Consider the following 22528-nt stretch of genomic DNA (forward strand, 5'->3'; position numbering starts at 1 on the left):
GATGACACCCAGATCGTCCTGGAACTCATTGGTTCCTATGCGGCAGACTCACTTTTAGTTGCTAAGGTGTATGATGCCATTAAAACATGGATGCAGGATACCTTTCTGGCACTCAACGACAAAAAACTGATTTTGATTGTTGGTAGCCCAGCCAAACTGAAATCCCTTGATCCACAATATGAAACATTCTTGGTGGGAGGAGCCATCATTCAGGTCTCTAGCTCAGTCAAAACGCTGGGTGTGTTTTTTGACTGAAATCTGACCTTTGAAAAACAAGTGGATTATATTAGTGCTAGCTGTTCTACCCATCTCCTCTGGAAAATCGGACCTTACCTCACAGAAGGTAACAGAGCTATGATAGCAACAGCTACCATCAAATTGACTATTGTAATAGTCTTTTGGTCAGTACCACAACAGCCAACATGGCAAAACTCCAGACAATACAAAATGGAGCGGTACGTGCTGTCTGTGGCTTGGGACTCATGCACAGAGGAAATTGCATTGGCTGCCAGTCCGTGAAAGAATCTACTTTAAGGCCTTTTGTTTGGTCTATAAGTGCCTGGCTGGTACTGCTCCAACTTACCTTCGATCAAGGATTAGAAAGCAACCCATTGGACAAACTTTGTGTTCTAATGATAAGGATTTCCTCTCATAACCCTGTTTTAAGCTGAAGACTTACGGTGACCAGAGCTTTGATGCCTGGGGGCCGAGAGTTTGGAACAGTCTTCCTGTGAACATCAGACAGCTGCCATTACTGGCCCAATTTAGGAAAGCTCTAAAAACTCTCCTATTTGATGAAGGCGGTATGTAAGTCTTCGCTTTCTGACTGCCATCTTTATTATAGCCTCACCTGCATTCCTGTTATCTCCTCTCTGCTGTTTCTTGTTGATAGTTTCATGTTGTACTGTCTGTCTGAGCGCTCTGAGGCCTGCAGGTTAGTTGGCGCTATACAAAAATATATTTGAATAGAATAGGATGTAGCTAAAGCGCCCTATTCGAATGGTTCCTATTCTGCCAGCTCTCAACCAGTGCAATAACATTACTGTTAGGATCCCTGTTAGTGTACACAGTGCCAGCAAGAGTCCTGTTGGGGAATGACTTGAAAGCTCTTGGAGTAGTGTCCAGTATCCCAGGCCTCCCAGCAAAAAGAAGCCAGAGCAAACATTATTGGCCAGAGAGGCAACCTTGAGAGACTCCCAGAGGTTAAGGAGATTTCCAATACCTCTAGTCCACTTGGAAGGCCACACTTCAACTTCCAAGAAAAGAAACGAGACTAAGGAGAAATCCATGATCTCTGGGAAAAAGAAAGGTCTAAAACCTTAGCCTATTCATAGGACAAGGACAAACCCTGAGAGAACTGTCCTAGGTCCGCCCAGGGACTCCTTCCCCAGCCGATGCTGTGTGGGAGGACCAACCAAATTCTGTGGAATCTGCTACTGGTGACACATAGCTGGAAGAAAACCTTCCCTGCATTGGAGATCTGGATCCTAGAGACCATCCTGAGCTACAGAAGGTGGACCCTCTAGGGCAGACTTCAGCAAGGACAAAGAGAATGTACCCCCTCTAGAAGGTCTGTGCCAGCAGACAGCTTCCTAACTGGAAGGGCAAGAGCCAGGGAAGCAAAGGGTTTACTGGGAGGATGGCCGCCTCTACAATGAACCTACTGAATCTACCCCAGGGGACTACAGGAGACTGGTAGTGCCCCAGTAGGTGAGACAAATGTTCCTACAGTTGGCACATGAGATCCCTTTGGCTGGTCACTTGAGTTTCAAGAGGACCAAATAGAAGTTATCTCTGTACTTCTACTGGCCCAAGATGGGGGGCTGATTTATGTAGCAGCTGCCACACTTGTCAGACTTCTGGCAAGTGTGGACCTCCCTGTGGTGGGAGTCCCTTTTGAGAGGGCGGGGTTTGACATTGTCGGTCCCCTAGAACCTCCAACTTCCCCAGGCAACCAATTTATATTGGTTGTGGTAGACCATGCTACAAAGTATCCTGAGGCCATACGTATGAGAACTGTTACTGCTCAGGCAGTGGCTAAGGCCCTCCTTGGTATTTTTACCAGGGGTGGGTTTCCTAAGGAAGTCATCTCTGACAGGGGATCACACTTTAGGTCCCACTACATGTAGACCATGTGGAAAAACTGGAGTGACACACAAGTTCTCAACAGCCTACCATCCCCAAACCAATGGGTTGGTGGAGAGGTTTAACCATACAATGAAATGCATGATAGGTGCTTTAGAGGAACCCCTTAGAAGAAAGTGGGACCTTCTACTGCCATGCCTTCTCTTTGCTTATAGAGATATCCCTTAAGCAGGGGTTGGTTTTAGCCCCTTTGAACATCTTTATGGTCATCCAGTCAGAGGCCCTTTGGCCTTGATCAAGGAAGGGTTGGAGAGTGCTCCTTCCCTACAGCCAGTGAGGGTCACTGACTATACTCTGGGCCTCAGGAAGAGGATGTAACAGATGACGACAGAAGGTTAAAAAAGCATGAAAGCAGGTCAGGTTCTGGTCAAGCATTGGCACGACCAGAAGGTCAACATGGTGGAGTTTATTCCAGATCAGCTTGTATTGGTTCTGGTACCTACAAGGCAGAGGGCCTTACAGGACAAGTGGATTGTACCCTTCAAGGTTGTAGGCAAGCTTGGACAGTTCAACTATTTAGTGGACTTGGGCAACCCCAAGGAGCTCCTAGAGTCTATCACACTAACCGTCTGAAGGCTTATGTTTCCAGACCAGAACTAGGAGTTTTGCTCTTAGCCTCTGATCAAGAGAAGGAGGAGAGTGTGCCTCTCCCTGATCTCCTCAGGGGGCAACCTTCAGATGAGATAATTGAAGGAGTGAAACCCTTCAGATTTGACTCTGCAACAACAGGAGGAGTGCAAGGCTCTGTTGAATCAGTTTACTTCCCTGTTCTCACTGACACCAGGCTTGACCCCTTGGGGCAAGCATGATATCCTCACTGGTGACAGTCTCCCTGTCAAAAGCAGGGGTTACAGAATAAAGGAGGGCAAGAAAATTCTTGACCTTGGGGTTATTGGGCCATCTACAAGTCCATGGGCTAGTCCAGTTGTACTAGTACCAAAGGCAGGTACAAAAGAGTTAAGATTCTGCGTGGACTATAGTGTTCTTAATGCGGTCACCACGACTGATGTCCATCCTTTACCCAGGACAGATGAACTGGTGGACAAACTTGATTAAGTCAAGTTCCTCGGTACATTTGACCTGACCTCAGGCTATTAGCAAATAGCTCCGACAGACCATGCCAAGGAGAAAACTGCATTTTCCACCCCAGGAGGCATATACAAGTTCAGGGTTATGCCTTTTGGACTTAGGAATGCACCTGCTACATCTAAGAGGGTGGTGAATCAAGTTCTGAATGGGTTAGAGGACTTCAGCATGGCATACTTGGATGACATTGCAGTGTTCAGCCCCACTTGGGAAGAGCATCTTCACCGCCTAGGATATGGTTTGCAGGCTCTGGAACAGGCCCATCTGGCCAGAATGGTTAGTAAATGTCTAATTGGTGAGGGTAAAGGGGTCTACCTTGGACATAAGGTAGGAGGAGGTGGAATTAGGCTATATTGCGGTATCCAGTCATAATGTCGAATACAATATTTTCGAAAGTAAAAATGTCGAAAATATTTAGTCGAAAAACAAAAATGTCGAAAAACAAAAATGTCGACTTTTTTTCGATTTTATGTGTTAATAATAAATATTTTATAAAACTTTTTTTAAAAAATAATTAAAGGTATTTCCATGTGGGGTGGGGGTGATGGGGAGGATGGGGATAGGGGTTTGGGATGTTTTTTTTAAATAATTAATTATTTAATATTATATTAAAGATTTTTTTAAAATAATTAAAGGTATATCTATGGGGGGTGGGGGGGATGGGGAGGAGGGGAGGGGGGTTGGGGTAGGGGTTTGGGATGGGGGGTTGGGGGGGGGACCCCCCCCATAATAAATGTTACTATCTGGGTAAAAAAAAAAAAAAAGTGTTTTGGGTTTTCGATTTTTTTTTCGAAATTATGACTTTTCCTATTATATGTATGTGTTTTCGACTTTTTTACATTCGACATTTTTTTTCGACATTTTTGCTATTCGACATTATGTTTTCGACTTTTTGACTATAAACCGGCTATTGCCTAGCAAACTACAAGCTGTACAAGACTGGGCCACCCCAACTACTAAGACTCAAATGAGAGCCTTCCTAGGTCTCACTGGGTATTACAGGAACTTCATAGAGAACTATGGGACCATAGTGCACCAAGGCCTATGAAGGACTGAAGAAAGCCCTTTGTCATGCCCCGGTCTTGAGAGCTCCTGATTATAACCAATCCTTCATTGTACAGACAGATGCTTCTAATACAGGGATAGGTGCAGTTTTGAGCCAACTGGATGAGAAAGGCAGGGAACACCCTATCTGCTTCATCAACAGGAAGCTGAAGGACCATGAGACAAGGTGGGCAACCATAGAACGTGAATGTTTTGCCATTGTGTGGTCTCTGAAGAAATGGAGGCCATACTAGTATGGTTCGACTTTCGTTATTCATATAGACCACCAACCCTTGAGATGGTTAAAGCAGATGAAGGGGGAGAATCAGGTCAGGGTGTAATCACCAAAATACTGATGGTCTCTCCAGAAAGTATGACCAACTGGAATGAGAGATTCATCCAGGAGTGGATACAATCCTCCTGTCCCTTAGTCTGGGGGAGAATTCTCATTTCTGTGCCAATTCCCTTCAACCTTTGAGACCCCCGGCTCATTTGCTGGACTTAGGACTTTTTAATTTTCACCATGGAGTGAGTGAGACCTTTTCTCACTCTCATGTGTTTTTACCGGATTTGGATCATTGCGTTTTCACTGTTTTGGGAGTCTTACAAACTCCATAGGTATCTGCCTTTTGTATGGTGACGCACAACATCTTCAGTACAGTGTCACACAGAAATCCGTTTAGATTTCTCATAAGGTTTAAATACCTTTTCTTATGTGAACTACAGTTCCCAAGAATAGTAAAGTGAAATTGACTTTACTTACCTTTTCTCTTTGTAGGTCCAGCACACACCATTTTACTTGGAGTGATGGGGGCGGGGGGGGGGGGTTTCCTAGTAGCCCCTTATCCTACATTCTTATATTACCCTCACTACTTTACATATCTGGTGGCAGTGGTTTACTTTTCCTACCATTGTGCTTTTCTACCGCAGGCTGAACCATTAGCTGCAGTACAGCACCCATGGTTGACCATTTTGTCAAAATGACTCCCGTGTGTCTGGAAGGACAGTATGTGAGGAGGGTCCCGAAACTCCCCCGTCCTTTGTCTCTAGGAATGCCTGAATGGAAGTCCTGATTGGCTGGCTGCCTGGCTGTCTGTGTCTGTCTGTCTGTCTGTCTGTCTGTCCTTTCAGGACAGCGTCCCTGCTGTGTGATTGACAGCCTAGGGTGTGCATGAATAGAAGAAACCTGCTTAAAAGGCAAGGGTTTTGGAACTACAGGCAGAGTCGACCACTGGAACAAACACACGAAGAAACCGTGAACGAAGCTTGCAGAAACCTTCTGGACCTTTGAATCGCCCACTGAAGCCCTGCTGCTGTGCTGAACTACTATTTCACCGCGCCGGAGAAGCTCCTCTGGAACGACTTACCCACTTGGGTTAGTGAGACCAACTAACCCTGAGACGAACTCCACTGGACCACCATTCCTGACTTGCTGTGCCTCTTGGTTGCATCGGATGCCCAATGCCAAGGGTCGAGTGGCCATAGTCGAGTGCAATGTCTGCCGTGGAGCTAATCTGTCTAGAAGCTCCAGGAGTCTCCTAAGAACCCTCCAGAAGCAGGACCTCAACATCCAGAGTCCCCTCACCAGAGGGCAGGACCGAGGGAGCGAAGAGAGTCCAACTGGTGTCCAAGATCCGTGCTGTTTGCTAAGCGCTGAACCGCAAAGTCCTGCTGAAATGAAAAGAGCCCGTAGCTGCAGACGACCTCCCAAGTACTGCCACAGGAGCCCTTCTGGCGTCCTCCCTCTGGTCCCCTTGACTGAAGCTCATGAACAAGGGTCTGCACCGCCGTAGCAAGACAGAGTCTAGCTGGACAACTCTTCTTCAAACCAGAGGTACTGTTTAGGCTTGGGGTACTTACCTTATCGCCTTTTAGTCACGCTCTTCTCAGTTGGGAATTGCATTGGCTTACCTTTTGATTCCAATGCTCTTTTCACAGGCTTAACAGCTTGTGACCCTACAAGTGATTTTTCCAACAAACTCTCTAACCTATGCAAGACTTTGATCTAAGAAGTGCATCAGATCCATAGACTGTGCCAAATGACTTTGGTGGTCCTGGCTCCCTGAAGACTCTTTTATTCTATTGACTTTTATACTGTTTGTCTCTCATAGGTGGTAGCTTGTTGTATACAGTTACTGCTGGGAAAGGCTTATCTAGATTTCATTGGACTATTTAGTTGTCCTCATATATACTGAGAAACTGTCCAACCTTTTTCATTCCCTAACCTTTCCTTTCTGCAACCTCAGAATCTGCAAAGTATACTAGTGAGATATAGAAATACCATTAGTGTCTTTGTGCTTGAAGTCACCTCAGGGTGTAGGAATTGTGTAAGAAGCATATCCAAAGATTATCCACCAACTTGTTTTGGTTCTGAAAAGTGATATTAATATATAGTTACATGGTTACAACAAATTGCCTTTTTAAAGAATGCTTATTTAAAAATGGATGTTAATTGGGGGGGCGGTGTTGCGCGAACTCGAAGATGGCCGCTGCCTGAGAAGCTCTGGCTTCGGCGTATATATCCGTGGTGAATATCCTCGACACTGGACCCTTCCCTGGCCCCCAGGACCATTCTGATGGTGTAATAAGGACTGGGGCACTTTGACACCCCTTTTGCCCACAGCTGCATTGTTCCTGGGGCTGGCGGCGCCCAGAGCCGCGACGCATGAGGTCAAGGTGGGGAAAGGGCGAAGTCGAGCCATCGACGGGAAGAGCTTAGAACAGAGCTGTTTGGCAGCCCACCTCGGTGACTGGCAGTGAGCTCTGTTACTACAGTGACTCCAACGAACCAGCAACTGACGCCCGGATTGTGGAGGTGCTGTGGCGGGCACCCCGGGGCTGGAGGTGCCGTGGAGGTGTGACCCAAAGGCGCGCCACTGCCCCGCCTATGCAGGCGCTGCACTTCAGCAGCCTGGGTGGCGCTGCTCGGCTTAGATCCAGTAGCCCGTGACCACCTGCCTCCATGCTGCCGGCCCCTTGATCCGCCCAACGTGGCTGTCCTGAGGACTCCTGCGAGTCATCCGCCTGCTCGACACATCTCTCCAGGTAGGGGGACCACTCTGGGTGCAGGCCTGCGCCTGGGAGCAGCTTACGGGACAGCATCATTGCGCGATCCCCTGTGGGGCCACCTGGGGAGAGGCTTGGAATGCTACGCCGGAGAAGTTTGCCCTAACAAATAACCTGTTCTTCCCAAACCCCTTCCGGCCCCTTGTGGAAGGTGGATACTGTGTCGGTTGGCCCATTACTGTGACAGTGTACCTGCGCTGTTGGTGGGCCAGCGCTAAGACCCTGAACATAGCAAATCTTAACTCCCATGTGACCGAATCTGACCAGGATCTACTGCAGCTTCGGAGCCTGCAGGTCTCTATGAGGTTGAATGGCAGGGTACACTTGTGAGCCACAGGATGGAAAGTAGCTTGAACTCGCTAAAATAATATTGTGCGACTCACCCTCATGCCTGCATATTGACTCCTCCACTACATCTGACTTGGTAGGAGAGCTGGGCACTGGCTGACCGCTGTAGCTGTTGGGTGGGGTGGGGCTGCCCCCAAGCAGTAATTCCGACAGTCTAATAAAGCAACAATCTCTACCTGCTCGGGTCTCATGAGGCAGATTAGCGCTGCTGCCTGAGCTCTCCTTCCTATAGGGCTACTTATTGCGTTTTGAAAAGGTGCACCCCGAGGACACGGAGCTGGGGCAGGGGAAGGCAACATGGTGGCCCTATACAACCAGGCAGTAGCACCCATACTATCTTTACTGCGCAACCCGCAGGGGGACCCCTGGTGGAGCCACTGTAATTCTTTAACAGCGCTCCTATGGGTAACCCCAAGAAACAAGCAAGGATGGATTAATTTACACGGACAGACCCTCCCCCGCATCTACCCTCCCAGGGCCAGGATCAGATGCAGGCCCAGATTGACGTGGCGGCCCTGAATCAGACATTATTGGCTTTAAAAAATAGCACAGACTCCCTGGGGGCAAAAATAGACGCCTTAACCTATAAGGTGGACACCTCAGCTATTCAAATAGATAAATTGTGTGGTCATATGAAGCTGAGCAACGGATCGGAGACAGCGAAGATAACGTTGCTACACTGCAACGAGAGATGACTGAGATGCAGCAAACAGTGAAGAAGGTGCTTGCCAAAAATGAAGATTTAGAGGGGCGCTCTAGGTGCAATAATATTTGCATATTCGGGGTCCCGGAGTCCACTCCCATCGATAACATGGAGCGGTTCGTGGAGACCCTGCTGGGCGAAATACTCGACAACCCACCCCTCACATCGATATTTATGGTCGAGAAGGCACACCGGTCGTTGGTGGCCAGGCCACCTGCGGGGGCCCCCCGAGCATCCAATAATTGCTAGGATTTTCTGCTACAAAGATTGCGATGCTCTCCGGGCCGCCAGAGAAAAGGGGGAGCTGCGGTGGGGATCCTCCATGATTCGCCTGTTCCCCGACTTCAGCCCAAGTGTCCAAGATCAACGTAAGACGTTCCAAAATGTAAAGCGTCTTCTACAAGCGAAAGGAATGAAATATGCCATTCTGTATCCAGCCAAGCTCTGCGTCCAGCACGGGGGCTCCACTCTCTTCTTCACATCGGTGGAGTCAGCATGGAAACAAGTTAACTCAGTCTGCAGTCTCCCCCCTCTTTTTTCCCTCCTTGGCCCGGGGGTCTGGTCTGGGCCTTAAGTGTCACACTAGTTGCCGAATCCGCTTGGAGCATGCAAGTAGCCTCCAGCGTTCCTGGTCCCGCAGACACTGCGGATTGTTTAATGGTTTTGGATGTGTGTGGTTAGTATTGTGGGGTGGGACAGGGTGCAGGTAGGTTTAAGTTTCTGGGGTGGGATGTTGTTATCAGTTTTTAAGTTCTCAACCAAGCCCTAATTGCACTGTACAACTCACTCAACCATATTATAGTCAAGCGATGCAGAAGGCCTTTCGTACCCCCAATCTTAATACAACACTGAGGTCATCATTCATTCGAGATGGTTAAATAACCATGGCTGCATCGAATGATAAGATTGGGTTGATTTTCTCTGTGCTGACTTGGAACATACGAGGTCTCACTAATCAGAAAAAGACAAGATTGATAGCTGAACTATAGTAGGAATCATGGGGCAAATATATTGTGTTTGCAAGAAACCCACCTTGCCAGGGGCGCCACTCTCCCCGCCTTAACTGGGTGGGGTTCCCACAGATATGAATCGTCCTACTCCTCTCATTCCAGAGGTGTTGCCACTTATATTCACAAAACATTACAGTTTAGGCTACACAAGCAGATACAAGAAGAGGGGAGACTCTTAATACTAGTGGGTGAAATGTTTGGTCTCAGGCTCCTGATCATTAATGTCTATGCTCCTAATACGGACTCACGCGAGTTCTTTCGTCAATGTGCCAGGCACCTCCACAAATTTACCGGGTATGAGATGCTTGTTACGCTCACCTGGCTCCCACAGGACGGCTGCGGTCTCCACCAACGTGATGCATAGTGCAGAGATGACAGACTGGACTGGCCCTCCTAATCTTGTCTGCTTGACCCGTAGAAGTAATCTCCTTCAAGTGGAGAGATGGATTTAGCCACCTGTGGATTCAAGCGATGGCACCCCCCCACAGTCCTCCCACTTATCACCTCCGAAGTGCCCTCTCACCAATCTCACCTTATGCTCTTGAAAGATGAGCTCTCCATCCTGCATGGATTGCAGGGGCGCGTTGATGCCAGTTACTTCACTGGTTTGAAGGTGTCGGAGAGTATTGACTCTGAGGTTCCTGGCGAGGACCAGTAAGTATCAAGTTCATAGAGTTCAATATGTCCGATGTTCACTCTTGTTCCCCCCTTCCTTCTTTGTCTTGCAGCTGAGTTCGGGAGAAGGTGCTCTCGTGGTGGTTGGTGGCGCTCAGGTAAGAGTCTGTATTACCTGACGCTGTTCGGTAAATGTTGCACGTGTTTAACGTGTTGTTTTCTCTCTCTTTGCAGGTGCGGCACATGAAGATGTGGAGAGTTATAGAATAATGCTTCCGGTGGTAAATCAGGTAAGTCTATGGTGATAAGAGTTATATTTGTTGGTTTTCTCGGCTCACCTTGTTGTTTTCTTTTGTCCCGCAGGTGCCAGAGTTCGGCGAAGAAATGATGGCGGCAGCGCTGAATCGAAAGATGCTGCGAGGACTGGTGAGTATGGCGCGGCGCTGCAGCTGAAGATGCGACGCGTACTGAAATGATGTTCTTTCCAGGTCTGGAGGCGAGATGGATCCAGAGTCAGGTGAGGGATTCGAAAATAGTTAGTTTTCTAACCTTGTCCTTTTCTTTCCTCTTTGTTTTAGGAGTTCCAGATTCGAGGCAAGCATGGCAGAAGACTGGATGCTGACTGCAGGCACGGTGAGCGTTTCGCTGCTGGATGCAGAATAACGCGAAGCGTGTGCTGCTGTTCGGGCGTGGTTTAAATAGCCTCCAAAGTAGTTCCAGGTAAGAAGTTCCCCAGAACCACGCCCGAGTAATAAAATAGTCCCTGTAATAAAATAGTCCCATCCAGGCCTCACGTTGGCTTGGACTCACTTGCATCATGGTCTGCATCAGGTAAGTAAAGTCTATGAGCCTGGCACCAGGACCGATTTCTATGATGAGCCTGGCGCCTAAGGCGCCAGGACTGAACCCAAACACCCCCCAGCCGGGGCTGTTGGGGTTTTAATAAGAATCTGGATGCCTGCTCCCGGAGTGATGGGCTTTGTCCAGATGACCGGGGGTAGGCATCATAATAATGCTATGGGCTGGTGATTTTAATTTGGCCCTCACTTTAGTTATGGATAGGTCCGCCACATCACAATTAACCCCCTCGGAAGCAGTCAAAATATGGGCTCAAATCTCGCAGGATTATGATCTACACGATGTGTGGCGTAGATTACATCCCGCTGTTAGGAAATATACATTATTTTCCGGAGTGCATGGTCGCTCATCCAGAATTGACTATGTGATGTCCACGTCCTCCATCCTTAGGGCGACAACAGATGCCAATATCCTCCCTAGGACCCTGTCTGATCACTCCCGTGTTAATTTGCTTCTAGTCCGTGGAGTGGCCCTCCCCAGTCAGCTTCGCTGGCGATTTAGAGCTGCTGCCCTTAGGGATGCAGTGTTCCAAGCTGACATAGAAAAGGACATAGATACATACTTTCAAACTAACGTCGGTTCAGCCTCAGGCCCGGACACAGTCTAGGAAGCCTTTAAGGTATACATACAGGGCTGCTGCATATCAAGGGAGGGAGGGGTGCTGAAATCACTTAGGCGCTCTATGAAGGAATTGGAGGGACCCATGCGGGAGGGAGAAAGACGGCAGAGTACCCTGGATACCGCTGATCTTCATAGGGAGGCACTTCAGGAATTGGCGAATAAGGAAGAAAGGTACCTGGGAGATCCAATTTTGGCAGCTAGATACAGGGGCGGGGGGGACCGGCCAAGTAAGACCCTCGCCTGGGCCATTAAGAAGGAACGGCTTCCTGTTAATCTAGTTGCAATTGAAAACCAGAGTGGAGCTGGGATAAGAGACCTTAAGGGGATCAATGAGGCATTCATGGAATTCTATGATCAGCTGTATACTTTGCGCCCCCCACCTGGGCACAACATCATGCTCCGCTATCTAGATGAAGTAGTACTGGGGTGGCTAGGCCCCTGGCATAGATGGTATCACCGCCGAATTCTATAAAGGCGTATGCCGACCTGGTCATCCGCCACCTACTGTCTTTGTACGATGGAGCGATGGCCAAGGGCACTCTTCCGGAGTCCACTAGATCTGCGTTAATCACTGTTCTATTGAAACCTGGGAAAGACCCCCTCCACCTTTCATCTTACAGGCCCCTGTCGCTTATTAACACCGACAATAAAATTCTTGAAAAATCCTTACCGACCGCCTACTTCCACACATGCCAGCCCTAGTTTTACCGGATCAGGCAGGGTTTATTCCTGGACGGTCTACCCAGAATAACCTACGTCGACTCTTCACCCTCATAAAGAACGTGAACCCTGAAATTCCAATGGCCGTATTGACCCTGGATGCCGAAAAGGCGTTCAACTCAGTCGAATGGCCTTTTCTTTTTGAAGTGCTTCGGGGCTGTGGCCTGGGTTTAACTTACATCAAATGGGGCGGGCGGCTATATATATGAACGGCTCAACTTCTCCACATATGTACCACATGCGCGGCACCAGGCAGGGGTGCCCCTTCTCCCTGATCCTATTTGCTCTTGCGATGGAGGCCCTGGCCTGCCATATCCGGGAGCTGCACGCGCTGCGAGGCATTCAAACACACGCTCATCTTTCCATCAGATCTCTGTACACGGATGATATCCTTCATGTTAAAAATCCTCGCCAAAACCTGCTGCCAATGATACAAGAAGTGATTAGATTTGGGGAATTATCCGGACGCGGGATTAACTGGCAGAAGTATGAGGTCTTCCCCTTAACCCCGGTAGTGCAGAGAGCTGACATAGGAAACGAATTCCGGTGGTGCCCATATGGCCTTCGATACCTGGGCATCACAATATCCACCATTAAGGAACAAGTGTATTAAGCCAATTACGTTGAGCCATTAGATGAACTGGAATTAAAAGTGGAGACATGGATTTTGCTTCCATTATCCCAGGCCGCCCACATAGCTCTAGCAAAAATGGTAATACTACTGAAATTGCTGTACGTTATATTAATGTTCCAATGTGCCCCCAACTTGTTACTGGACCCATATTTGAAGACTGATGACGCGGTTGGTGTGGGCAGGCAGACAGCCTAGGATAGCATATGACACCCTGACCCGACCATATGAACTAGGAGGGTTGGAGTACCCTGATCTCTACCTCTACTTCCTGGCTGCTCAGACACAGTATATATCTGTATGGAATCCGCCTGACTCCGAGTCGCCTCATGCCCAGATAGCCGAGGCTATCGCCTATCCAGATGCCCTGATGGGTCTGATATGGGGCGACGGAGACCCAGTCCTGAGTAGTGAGATCCAACCCATTTTGATAACTTGTCAGGCGTGGGTGAAGATAAACAAGTTGCTGCAAGCCTCCCCCAACTGCCGATATATAACGTAGCGGGAATCCCACTTACACATGAAAGATCCTTTAGGGAGCGGTTCCAAGCCTTGGGTGTCCATACATTGGGAGATCTGGTGCAAGATGGTTGCTTTATATCATGGGAATGTCTGAGCTCCAGAGGTGTGCACGGTCATGTAACCTTTCTGCATTACTACAGACTACGCTGTACCCTTAAAGACAAATGGCCCGATTTCCCCCACACACCGACTCTGCATCCAGCTCAGAGCTACGCCATCTGTCCCACGTCCACCAGGAAAATAGTGTCCACAATTTATAAATTGGTGAGGGGAGGGAGGGCAGTGCAGAAACATGTATATAATGTCAGGTGGAAGGCTTCCCTGGGGAAAGTGCTGAGTGAGGAACAATGGAAGACTGTTTGCTTGTAAACGCAATATATTTCATTGAATTGTTGCTACAGGCAGATCCATTATAAGTATATGCACCAAGTATATCACTCCCCATACTCTTTAAGCAAGATATATGCGGATAGCCCACCCATATGTAAAAGAAGCAATGCAGACCGAGCAGATTTATCACGTATGTTGGTGTTGCCCGAGTATTAGAACTTTCTGGGACAAGATAGAAGAGGCGCTGTCGAAAATGCTCACCTCGACACAAGATTACACTCCAGAACTATGGCTCCTAGCCTTGACTGAAAGGGGCACCCGCACAGAAAATAAGCTCCTTGGTACTGCTCCAGTAATAGCAAGATACCTAGTGGCCCTGTCCTGGGGCAAGGCCAACCCCCCCACATTTGCGAGATGGTTAGAGTTCATGGCACTCTATGTGCGGAGAGAGAGTCTATGTTTGCCGCGACACTCCCGAGTGCTAGCTGTCAGTTTGATTACTGGCCACCATTTAGGCAATATCAACTGGACATAACACGAGCAGCACTGCCCTTAAGCCCCATCCCGGATCGATGGGACGTGGGAGAAGCACCCGAGTGAGGACTTGCTATTGTGTGAAAAAATCTTGTAATGGATGATACGGACAAGATGAACAGTTTGAATTAATGATATATACAGGCGAGTGGCTGATCAAGTTGATTACGGTTGTGGTGTGTGGGTATTCTGTGCAGGGCAGAGGGTTGATCGGGGATGTTGGGGTGGGAATGTTAAAACCCAATAGGGTATTTTTTTATTGTAAAACAATAAAGAAAGTTTACAAAACAAAATGGATGTTAATTAAGTTAATTAAATAAATATAACCGAAACCTTGAGTGTAAGTGTTAGTTGTATTTACAGATTTCATTAATACAGCTCACATTTACTCCTCTTGAGATAGGCCTGGCTGCGCAGTCACACTACCAACTTGTGTAGTACAGACCTATACCAAAAGGTGGGTTACGTAATACCAAGCAGATAAGTGTAGTGTAGTGTAGTCTCCCCCAGTGTGACTGTACCAATTCTTACCTAACAGAGGGGAAGGCGGTGGGAAGCGAGGGAAAGACTCACAGGTGCTGCCATCATAGAGCAAATGCAGCCTCTAATGCCCCAAAATATCATATGCCCGATATATTTACAATATTAAAGGTACACATACAGGTCCTGTCAGAAATCCAGATAACTGCTGTACCCGTCTATTCAATCCATAAAATCAGGCCAACACTCCAACAAAGAAAGATGAGAGTTATGTGCTGTGGCATCTACAGGAATCATTTTTAGGACGGCATACAGGAGTCCAATTGCCAAAGTATGGAAGCCATCTACAGTGGAGGATTGTTTCCTTAACTAACAGCATATTTGTGTGCACACATGAAAAAAATACTTTCCCCTATTCCTTTTCAACCTTTGGATGGCACTTCACTTAATTTGGCAAGCTACTGAGCCTGGCAGATCCGATTGAGCATACCAAATTTCGTACGAATCCATGCACTCCATCAAACGTTAGATGTCTAAAACAAATCCATTTTCCGTACTTATAGTGGAAACGTCCAAAGGCAAAGTTTAGAACCTGATTTCTCAAAATTAGCCTCTTCGATTTTTTAAATGTTGGACACACACTTTAGTATGAGGTTGGCCAAGCTTCAAATATCACATCGGCCAAAACGTTGAAAGAAAAAAAACTAAAAAAAAAACACAAACGGTTTTATATTTCTGAGATCCATGCAACAGTCAATGTAATACAATCAAGCAGAAGCATATGAATATATGAATAAAGCTAAACATTCGTAATGTTAATGCATATCCCTCGTAGTGAAAGTATTCATAAGCCATTCCACAAGCACCTGCTGCAGTTCACCGATTTCATGTCGTAGATAGTCTTCCTTTCTTGCTGCTTGTTGTTCTGCACGTTGCAGAGCCAATCTGAGATCCGTTACCTGGATTGAGAGGGTATAATCAAAAGTCAAAGTATTTATTTTGAAAGCTTTTGCTGCATGTTTTTAAGTTTCCTGCAGTGCACACAGTACATTTAAAATCCTCAACTATGAATACCAAAAGATGCTGCGGCGCTCGTGAAATAGTAGGGGTTTTGTACACTTAATCCAAAACCATAGTGTGAATTTACTGAAGGCGGACTCGTTCTGCCTTCAAGAAACATGACTGTGTACCTATGTCCCCTCTAAGCTGTGCAGATGTGCGCCTGCCCAGCTTCCTTCTGGGTGCAGCTCAGAAGATTTTTTGCAGCGCACACGGGCAATGCTCACCCATGCAAAAAGATTTAATAAGGCACAAGCCACAGCAATTACCGGACATTTGTTTTCTCGTAGTCATGTTATATTGGTGTTGCTCATTTACATGACCCTACTATGCAAGTTTGACCGTAAAAACCTTAAAACCATAAAAACAGACTACAGCCCAAGAGGTAAAAACTAATATGAAAAGTGGCTTCATTAACAAAAGAATCTAACTAAGATATGCTTGCACCCATTAAACCAACTACTGTTCCCTCCCCACCCACGACTCCTATGCTTTTACTCTACCACGTGCTTACTGTAAACTCTACACCAAAACATAAAAAAACATATTTAGATATTACCAGACAAACTTGACCTCCTCTCTTGACTTTTTGAAAGGTTACCAGACATGTACCTTCATCCATTTATGTTATGTTTTTTGTAACTTGAATAACGTTCAAGCAGAAGACCGTCTGTTATTCATGGTGCCTTATAAAAAGTTCCTTTTTGGAAGGTCGTCCAGCGACTACCCTGGCACCCCTGAGATGTGTCCTGCATGCTGTAGCACGACTCATGAAAGGACTCTGGAAATTTAACCCTGACCCTTCTTCGAACTGCATTGGCTCCCGCTGGAAGCCCGTATAATTTTCAAATCCTGTTGCATCATTTACAAGACTGTAGACTGTCACCCTGAAGTCCCCGAGCTACCTCACTGAGAAACTCAACCTCTCCAGAGGCCTGCAATCCACCATAAGTATGGAAATGCTTATGCTCCAAGACTCTGGAACCTCCTCCGGTCAACATCAGACTTCCCCCATTGCTGCTATGGTTCAGGAAAGAGCTCAAGACCTTCCTCGTCAAGGAATGGGTGCTACATAACATATAGGTCCACACACCCTCCACTTCCCACCGTAGCAGAGACTCTGATCTGCCCCCACTGTCTCCTCCCCTGGTTGCTTGTAGATCCCTTGATGCAAATTGGCTGCCGCAGCCCTCCCCTGTTAACTCCATTTTTTCTGCTTCCCTCAATGTGCTCTTCCCCTTACGACTGTAAAGCACTGAAGCCAGGTCCGCACTCAATAAATAGACAAATAAGGAATACATTACTCACCGTAATCGTATTTCTGGTGCTTGTATCTGCTTAGATTCACATGCTATGCATAGGCCGACATCTAGTGGAAGCTGCTGAGTATTACAGTTGTTTTTCGAAACTCGAAAATGGGCGTCGAAATAGGGCGTGCCAGTAATACTATCCCTATTTTGATGTCCCCTGTACCCATGAAGCATCAACCACACTATGTAACCCAATTATCATCTCAAATATCGGATACTGACTGTAGGTAAACAGGCTACTTGGATGTGCAACCTCATCCCATGCTTCCTATTCTTAGTACATATGTCACACAATCGCTTTGAAGGGGTCCCTTGCAAGTTAACGCATTATACAACTCAAATATTAATTTGCTCCCTAAGGATTTTGAGTAGACAAATGTCATGCTCAGAGTCTTCTACTTTAGCATTGCTAACATTACTGTTTAAGTGGAGAGAACCATTGCAATATAATTTACTTGGCCTGCAAGGGATAAGGGGTATGGGCTATGCCAGGTATTACTCATCTATAGTATTCGGTCAATGGATATTTAGACAGTAGAATGCTGTTCACACACTCTGCTTCATTTCTAAGTCTTCAGAGTTGCATTGGGCATAGACCTTAAAAATAATTATATTGTGACTCAATGCTATGCAAAAACGATTTCACTTTTCAGTTGTATAATCCTACTGAACAATATAAGGTTGGAATAAGTTACAAACGATCATGTGTGCACTTCAAAATAATTGTGTACCTGCAGATTCATTACATTTTCTTACAATGTATAAAATATCATGGTGAGGCACTAAATAAGTTTTGCTTGCAAAGTACTATGGGTATGCAAATATCCCAATGAGTATTTCACTGCTACAATCTCTCATGTTTTACAGTGCCCTGTCAACTAGTATTGGAGGCGAGCACAGGAGCCTGAGAGGGGTACAGGTGAAAGGGCACAGAAGAACACTCCTTGCGGGTGAAGAACATAAGTAACTTTCAAAAACCAAGTCAGTTGTTTCGGCAGTACAGTGTAGAAAATACGTTTGTTTGCTGCATGTAAGGAAACTTTTGGTAGAAGTCTAGAGAACTGCACTTTCCGTTTCTTTCTATGCTCAGCTGCTGAGGGCATTGCAATACAAACATGTGTTCTGTGTTTATTGATTGTAGCATCCCCCTGCATCTTGTTTAACTGATAACAGTGAATTACAGAGGGGTTCCTTTTCTCTGCACAGGAGTACTTTTGTTAGCTACTGTGGCATATCTTGAGGTCTTGAACTGGTTGATGAGTTTGCTTTATAATAATGTATAAAATGTATATTTTTTTTAGCTTATGTATTTTGAAAAGGTGTTGTAAGATGCACATTTTACGCAGATTTGTAAATAATTGCAGTGGTTTGGAAGGGGCAATTCCTTTCCAAACTCTCTTCAGAGATGGTAGTTCACTAACTACGCATGCTCACAAAGTGGCTTACCTCATTAGTCAGTTGCGCCCTTGGAAAATAATGTACGCACGAAAGGTAACCAGTTCCGCACTTAGAGAAAAATAATTAGAGGGAACATTGCTGAAGACTGCTCCACATGTGGACGGTTATACGTGCACTTGTTGCCGGCCTATAGAGGGGTGTTAGAATGTCCATCAGCAGGGTTACTGGTGGGGGTCTCCAATGTAATTCGCTCATCCCAATGCGTTTGGCGAAGCCATAGCACTCCATTGGAATCAAGTTCTGTTCCCAGACAAGTCTATCTCATTGTTACTAAATGTATACTGGAACCCATTGAAGATTACCCAAGACGTCTTCCTGGAATCAATTGAGGCTATTTTGTTTAATTGACAAGCTTGAGGTTTGGGTCATTCAATAATAGTCTATGGCGACTTAAAGCGTAGATGTATAATGGGGTTAACAGGTAAAAACAAAAATCTATGCCCATTGACAAAGCTGCACTGAACAGGGGGAAAACATTGTTATCTTTTATGGAGACCTGGGGTTTGTGCTTATTGAATGGCAACATAAAGGGGGAGGGGTGTTCTCACTATAAGTGGTCCAGAGGCTGACAAAAAAAGTATTTTCGACTATTGCTTTCTTTCTGAGGAGCTATTCCTGGAAGCTCAAGAGATGATGATCGAAAATACAACTGCCTGTGACCACTCCCCTTAAGAGTGAGTTGGCGCATGACAGTATGAAACTTGGCCTAGAAGAGATATTGTGTTCCTTTGGAGGTAATCTATGGTGCGAACAGGGATATATGAAACAACGCAATACGCGTTCATTCAATTATATATTCCTGTCAACTTACCAAGAGTGTGTAATATAGGGTAAACCATAGCTAGGTAACTACCAACTAATGTTGGATAAAATTAATGAGAAATTACCCAGGGGTTTTACGTCAAGAGTTGATTCACAAAGGTTTACGACAAGGAAATAACGCAAAAGAAAAGGGAGTTGCAGAGGGCTGTAAGATCTCTGAAGCCCGAAGAGGGGCTGTTGAGACGCTGCGTTAAGAAAGCATATGAAAACTAGTTTGTCTATCATAAGCACCAGTTACTCCTGGCAGATGCCCAAAACATGCTTTTAATACTGGCAGGAAAGAATGTGAAATCGAATGAAAACCTGAAGCCTTACATACAAATTAATACGATTTAAGAAGAGTGTTGAGTAGACCACTTCAGGTTGATCTATTCATTTCAGGATGAGGTGCCCTGTCTGTTGGACAAGATTGTTGATGTCAGCTGGTACGTGGAGAGGGACATCTACGTTTTGGTGTATTCAATTGTTAAGAGTAAAAACTCTCGAGCTCAGACCAGGACAAACTCGCCAATATTGTACTAAAAGAGAAACCTTCTTTGGGTGCAGTTCCTTGACGAGATTTTTCATAAAGTCGTCAGATAAAGACAATTCCCAGCCTCTTGGCTCACTTCAATAGTAGTCCCAATCTAGAAAAAGGGACTGCGCACAGTGTCTGGTAAATGTAGGCCAATATCTTTATTGGATAGCCCCTCAAAGATATTTGTGGGCATTGTGTTAAGAGAGCTGGGTAGCTGGGTCAAAAAAAGTAGGAGGTTGGATGTTCATCAAACTGGTTTCTGCAAAGGGGTGGGTACGGAGGTCAATGGGTTCATTTTTGATCTCCTTAAAAAGGAGGCATTGGTACGAGTAAAACCACTCTTATCGATCTATCCATGGCCTTTGATAGGGTTCCTAGAAACCAGTTATGGGCTAAGTAAAACATTTTGGGTTGTCCTGCTTCACTAGCCATTTTGGTTGGTTTGCATTCCAATACCTCTTTACGTGTAAAATTGGATAGGCAAGCACGTCGGTCTACAGCAGTTAAAACAGACAGGGGGTTAAAACAAGGTTGCATACTGGCCCCTCTCCTTTTTTAACTCTTTATTTCGGATATAGGAAAGGCTTTTGCCGATACTCAATGTATTCCGTCCCAAGGTGGATAAGATTCATGTTAATCATTTACTGTATGCAGACGATATGACTTTAATAGACTGCACCCCCATAGGGATGCAACGCCAATTGGATGCCTTAGAGTCTTACACAAAGAAGAATAACTTGATGATAAAAATTGCAGAAACTAAAGTACTTGTTTTTTGTCCACCTATAAAACCTTCGCAAACATCATTTAGCTGGATGCTGAACAATAATCCTATTGAACAGGTCGCGAACTTTATGTATTTAGGTTTCTACTTGTTTAGGAAAAACAACGTGGAAGCATTGTTCAGACACAAAAAACAAAGGCTGCAGGTGCTGGCGGCCCAGGCAAAATTGGTGGATAAGAAATATTGTTATTTTTCTTGTGTCCCGTCAGGGAATACTACTGCAAAAAAGTAATCCCTGTGCTAACTTATGGGGCGGAAACATTGTTATTTGGGGTGATGGGGCATTGGAAAATGTTTGAAGGTTTTTTTCTGGAGGGATATTTTAAAACAACCTCAGGGAGTGCCTGCGCCAGCATTAAGATACAAGCTTGGGCTGCTCTCCTTGGAATCAATGACAATGTGGAAAAATCGGAATCTCCTGAAAAAGAGTTAGAACGCAGAAATTAGTACAATTTGGTGGTTACTAAACATGTGTATGCAAAACAGACTCCATCCTTCAATTAACAGATGGTATGATGAATGTATTGATCAGATGCACTTAAATGATGCAAGTATAGAGCTACTATTAGACTCTCTGTTCAAGGCCAAAGGTAAGTTGTGGGAAAGTGACTGGATTCGCACCATTGAGGTGGTGAGGGGCTGCCATTTGTTCTCTGCTTTATTGCTGGATGTGAGACCTTACGGGGTCTCAGTACCCAAAACGTTTTGCAGGGTAATTTTGGAGGGGACAATGTTTGAGCATGAACTTATTTCTGACAAATGTGGTAATGGGTGAAAGAAGTGGGATGAACAAAGTCTGAGAAGCGTTAGGTTCTGTCAAGAAGAAGGCATGGTGGAAACTATATACCATGTGGTGTTGGAATGCTCGAGTTTAAAACCACAACGTGAATTGTATTTTGAACACTTACCCAATAATTGTCCCATATTGGATGTGGGCACTGTTTGGCAACTCATTTTTATAGTAAAGGCGAATAAACGGAGGCTAGCTGCTGTGTATTTTTTAATCAAAGTATTCCCTTTGGAGTTTGGGAACAACAAATAAGAATGAGTGGGTCTTTTCTTGACTAATAGTTGGAAATTATTTGAAAGGAGGGTCTATGTAAAGATTGAACTGGGAACTGAGCTGTGACATATTGTTTGCTTCTTTGCTTTTCTGTCTTGTTTTACCTTGTCCTTTTTCTTCCTCTCTCCTTTTCTCTTTGTGCTTTTTTCCAATGGCCATCTCTTCTTTTTTTAACAGGTTTTAATTGTGTTTTAGCGATTGTTGGTTTTACTCATGTTGTATCAATATAGTATGTGAATGAAATTGTGAGAATTAAATAATGTGAATGAATGTGTGAATATGGAAAAATGTAAATTGTAATGTTTTAATGCAATGAAATGTAAGTGAAAGGTTCTTTATGAACCGTAACACCCCAATAAATCATCCTTGCATGGGAATAGGATCTGGCCCTCCTCACCAGCTGTTATGGAGACTACTTTATCATCACCACAATGCTTTAAGTGCGCTAGGGCTAGCCAGGGTCGAGCCCGGGCAGTCTCACAAAAGGTCTCCCAAGCCAGGGCCCTGCCGGGGCTCACCCACGACTAACCCCAGCCATGCTGACACCTCAGGCAGCCAGTGTGGCCAGAGTGCTGCATGGTTAAAGGGCTGCCTGTAGGTGTCAGCACTTCAGATTGGAAAACGGAAAGGCATTGCCTCTTTTTCTAATCTACAGTACTAACACCTACAGTCAGCCCTTTAACCATGGAGCATTCGGCTAAACGGGAAGCCTGATGTCTCTGTACTGAGAGGAAGGCCAGAGTGATCGGCTCTCCTTTTGTTTCTGGGTAAAGAGTCATCAAGCAGCAGGAAGCCCTTTAAC

At 45.8% G+C, this 22528-nt stretch overlaps 1 protein-coding gene across 2 annotated transcripts in view; it reads right to left on the reverse strand.

The window, feature by feature from the left end:
• TMF1 (TATA element modulatory factor 1) overlaps positions 1 to 22528 on the reverse strand; it is a 418170-nt gene that overhangs the window by 191961 nt on the left and 203681 nt on the right. For both annotated transcript variants that reach the window (XM_069643800.1, XM_069643801.1), the window contains exon 9: positions 15580 to 15672. In XM_069643800.1, the coding sequence (XP_069499901.1) occupies positions 15580 to 15672 (93 nt within the window). The remainder of the gene's footprint in view (positions 1 to 15579; positions 15673 to 22528) is intronic.

The sequence above is a fragment of the Ambystoma mexicanum genome, chromosome 2p (genome assembly GCF_040938575.1).
Source record: "Ambystoma mexicanum isolate Mex_15411 chromosome 2p, UKY_AmexF1_1, whole genome shotgun sequence".
In the NCBI taxonomy this organism is placed as follows: Eukaryota; Metazoa; Chordata; class Amphibia; order Caudata; family Ambystomatidae; genus Ambystoma; species Ambystoma mexicanum.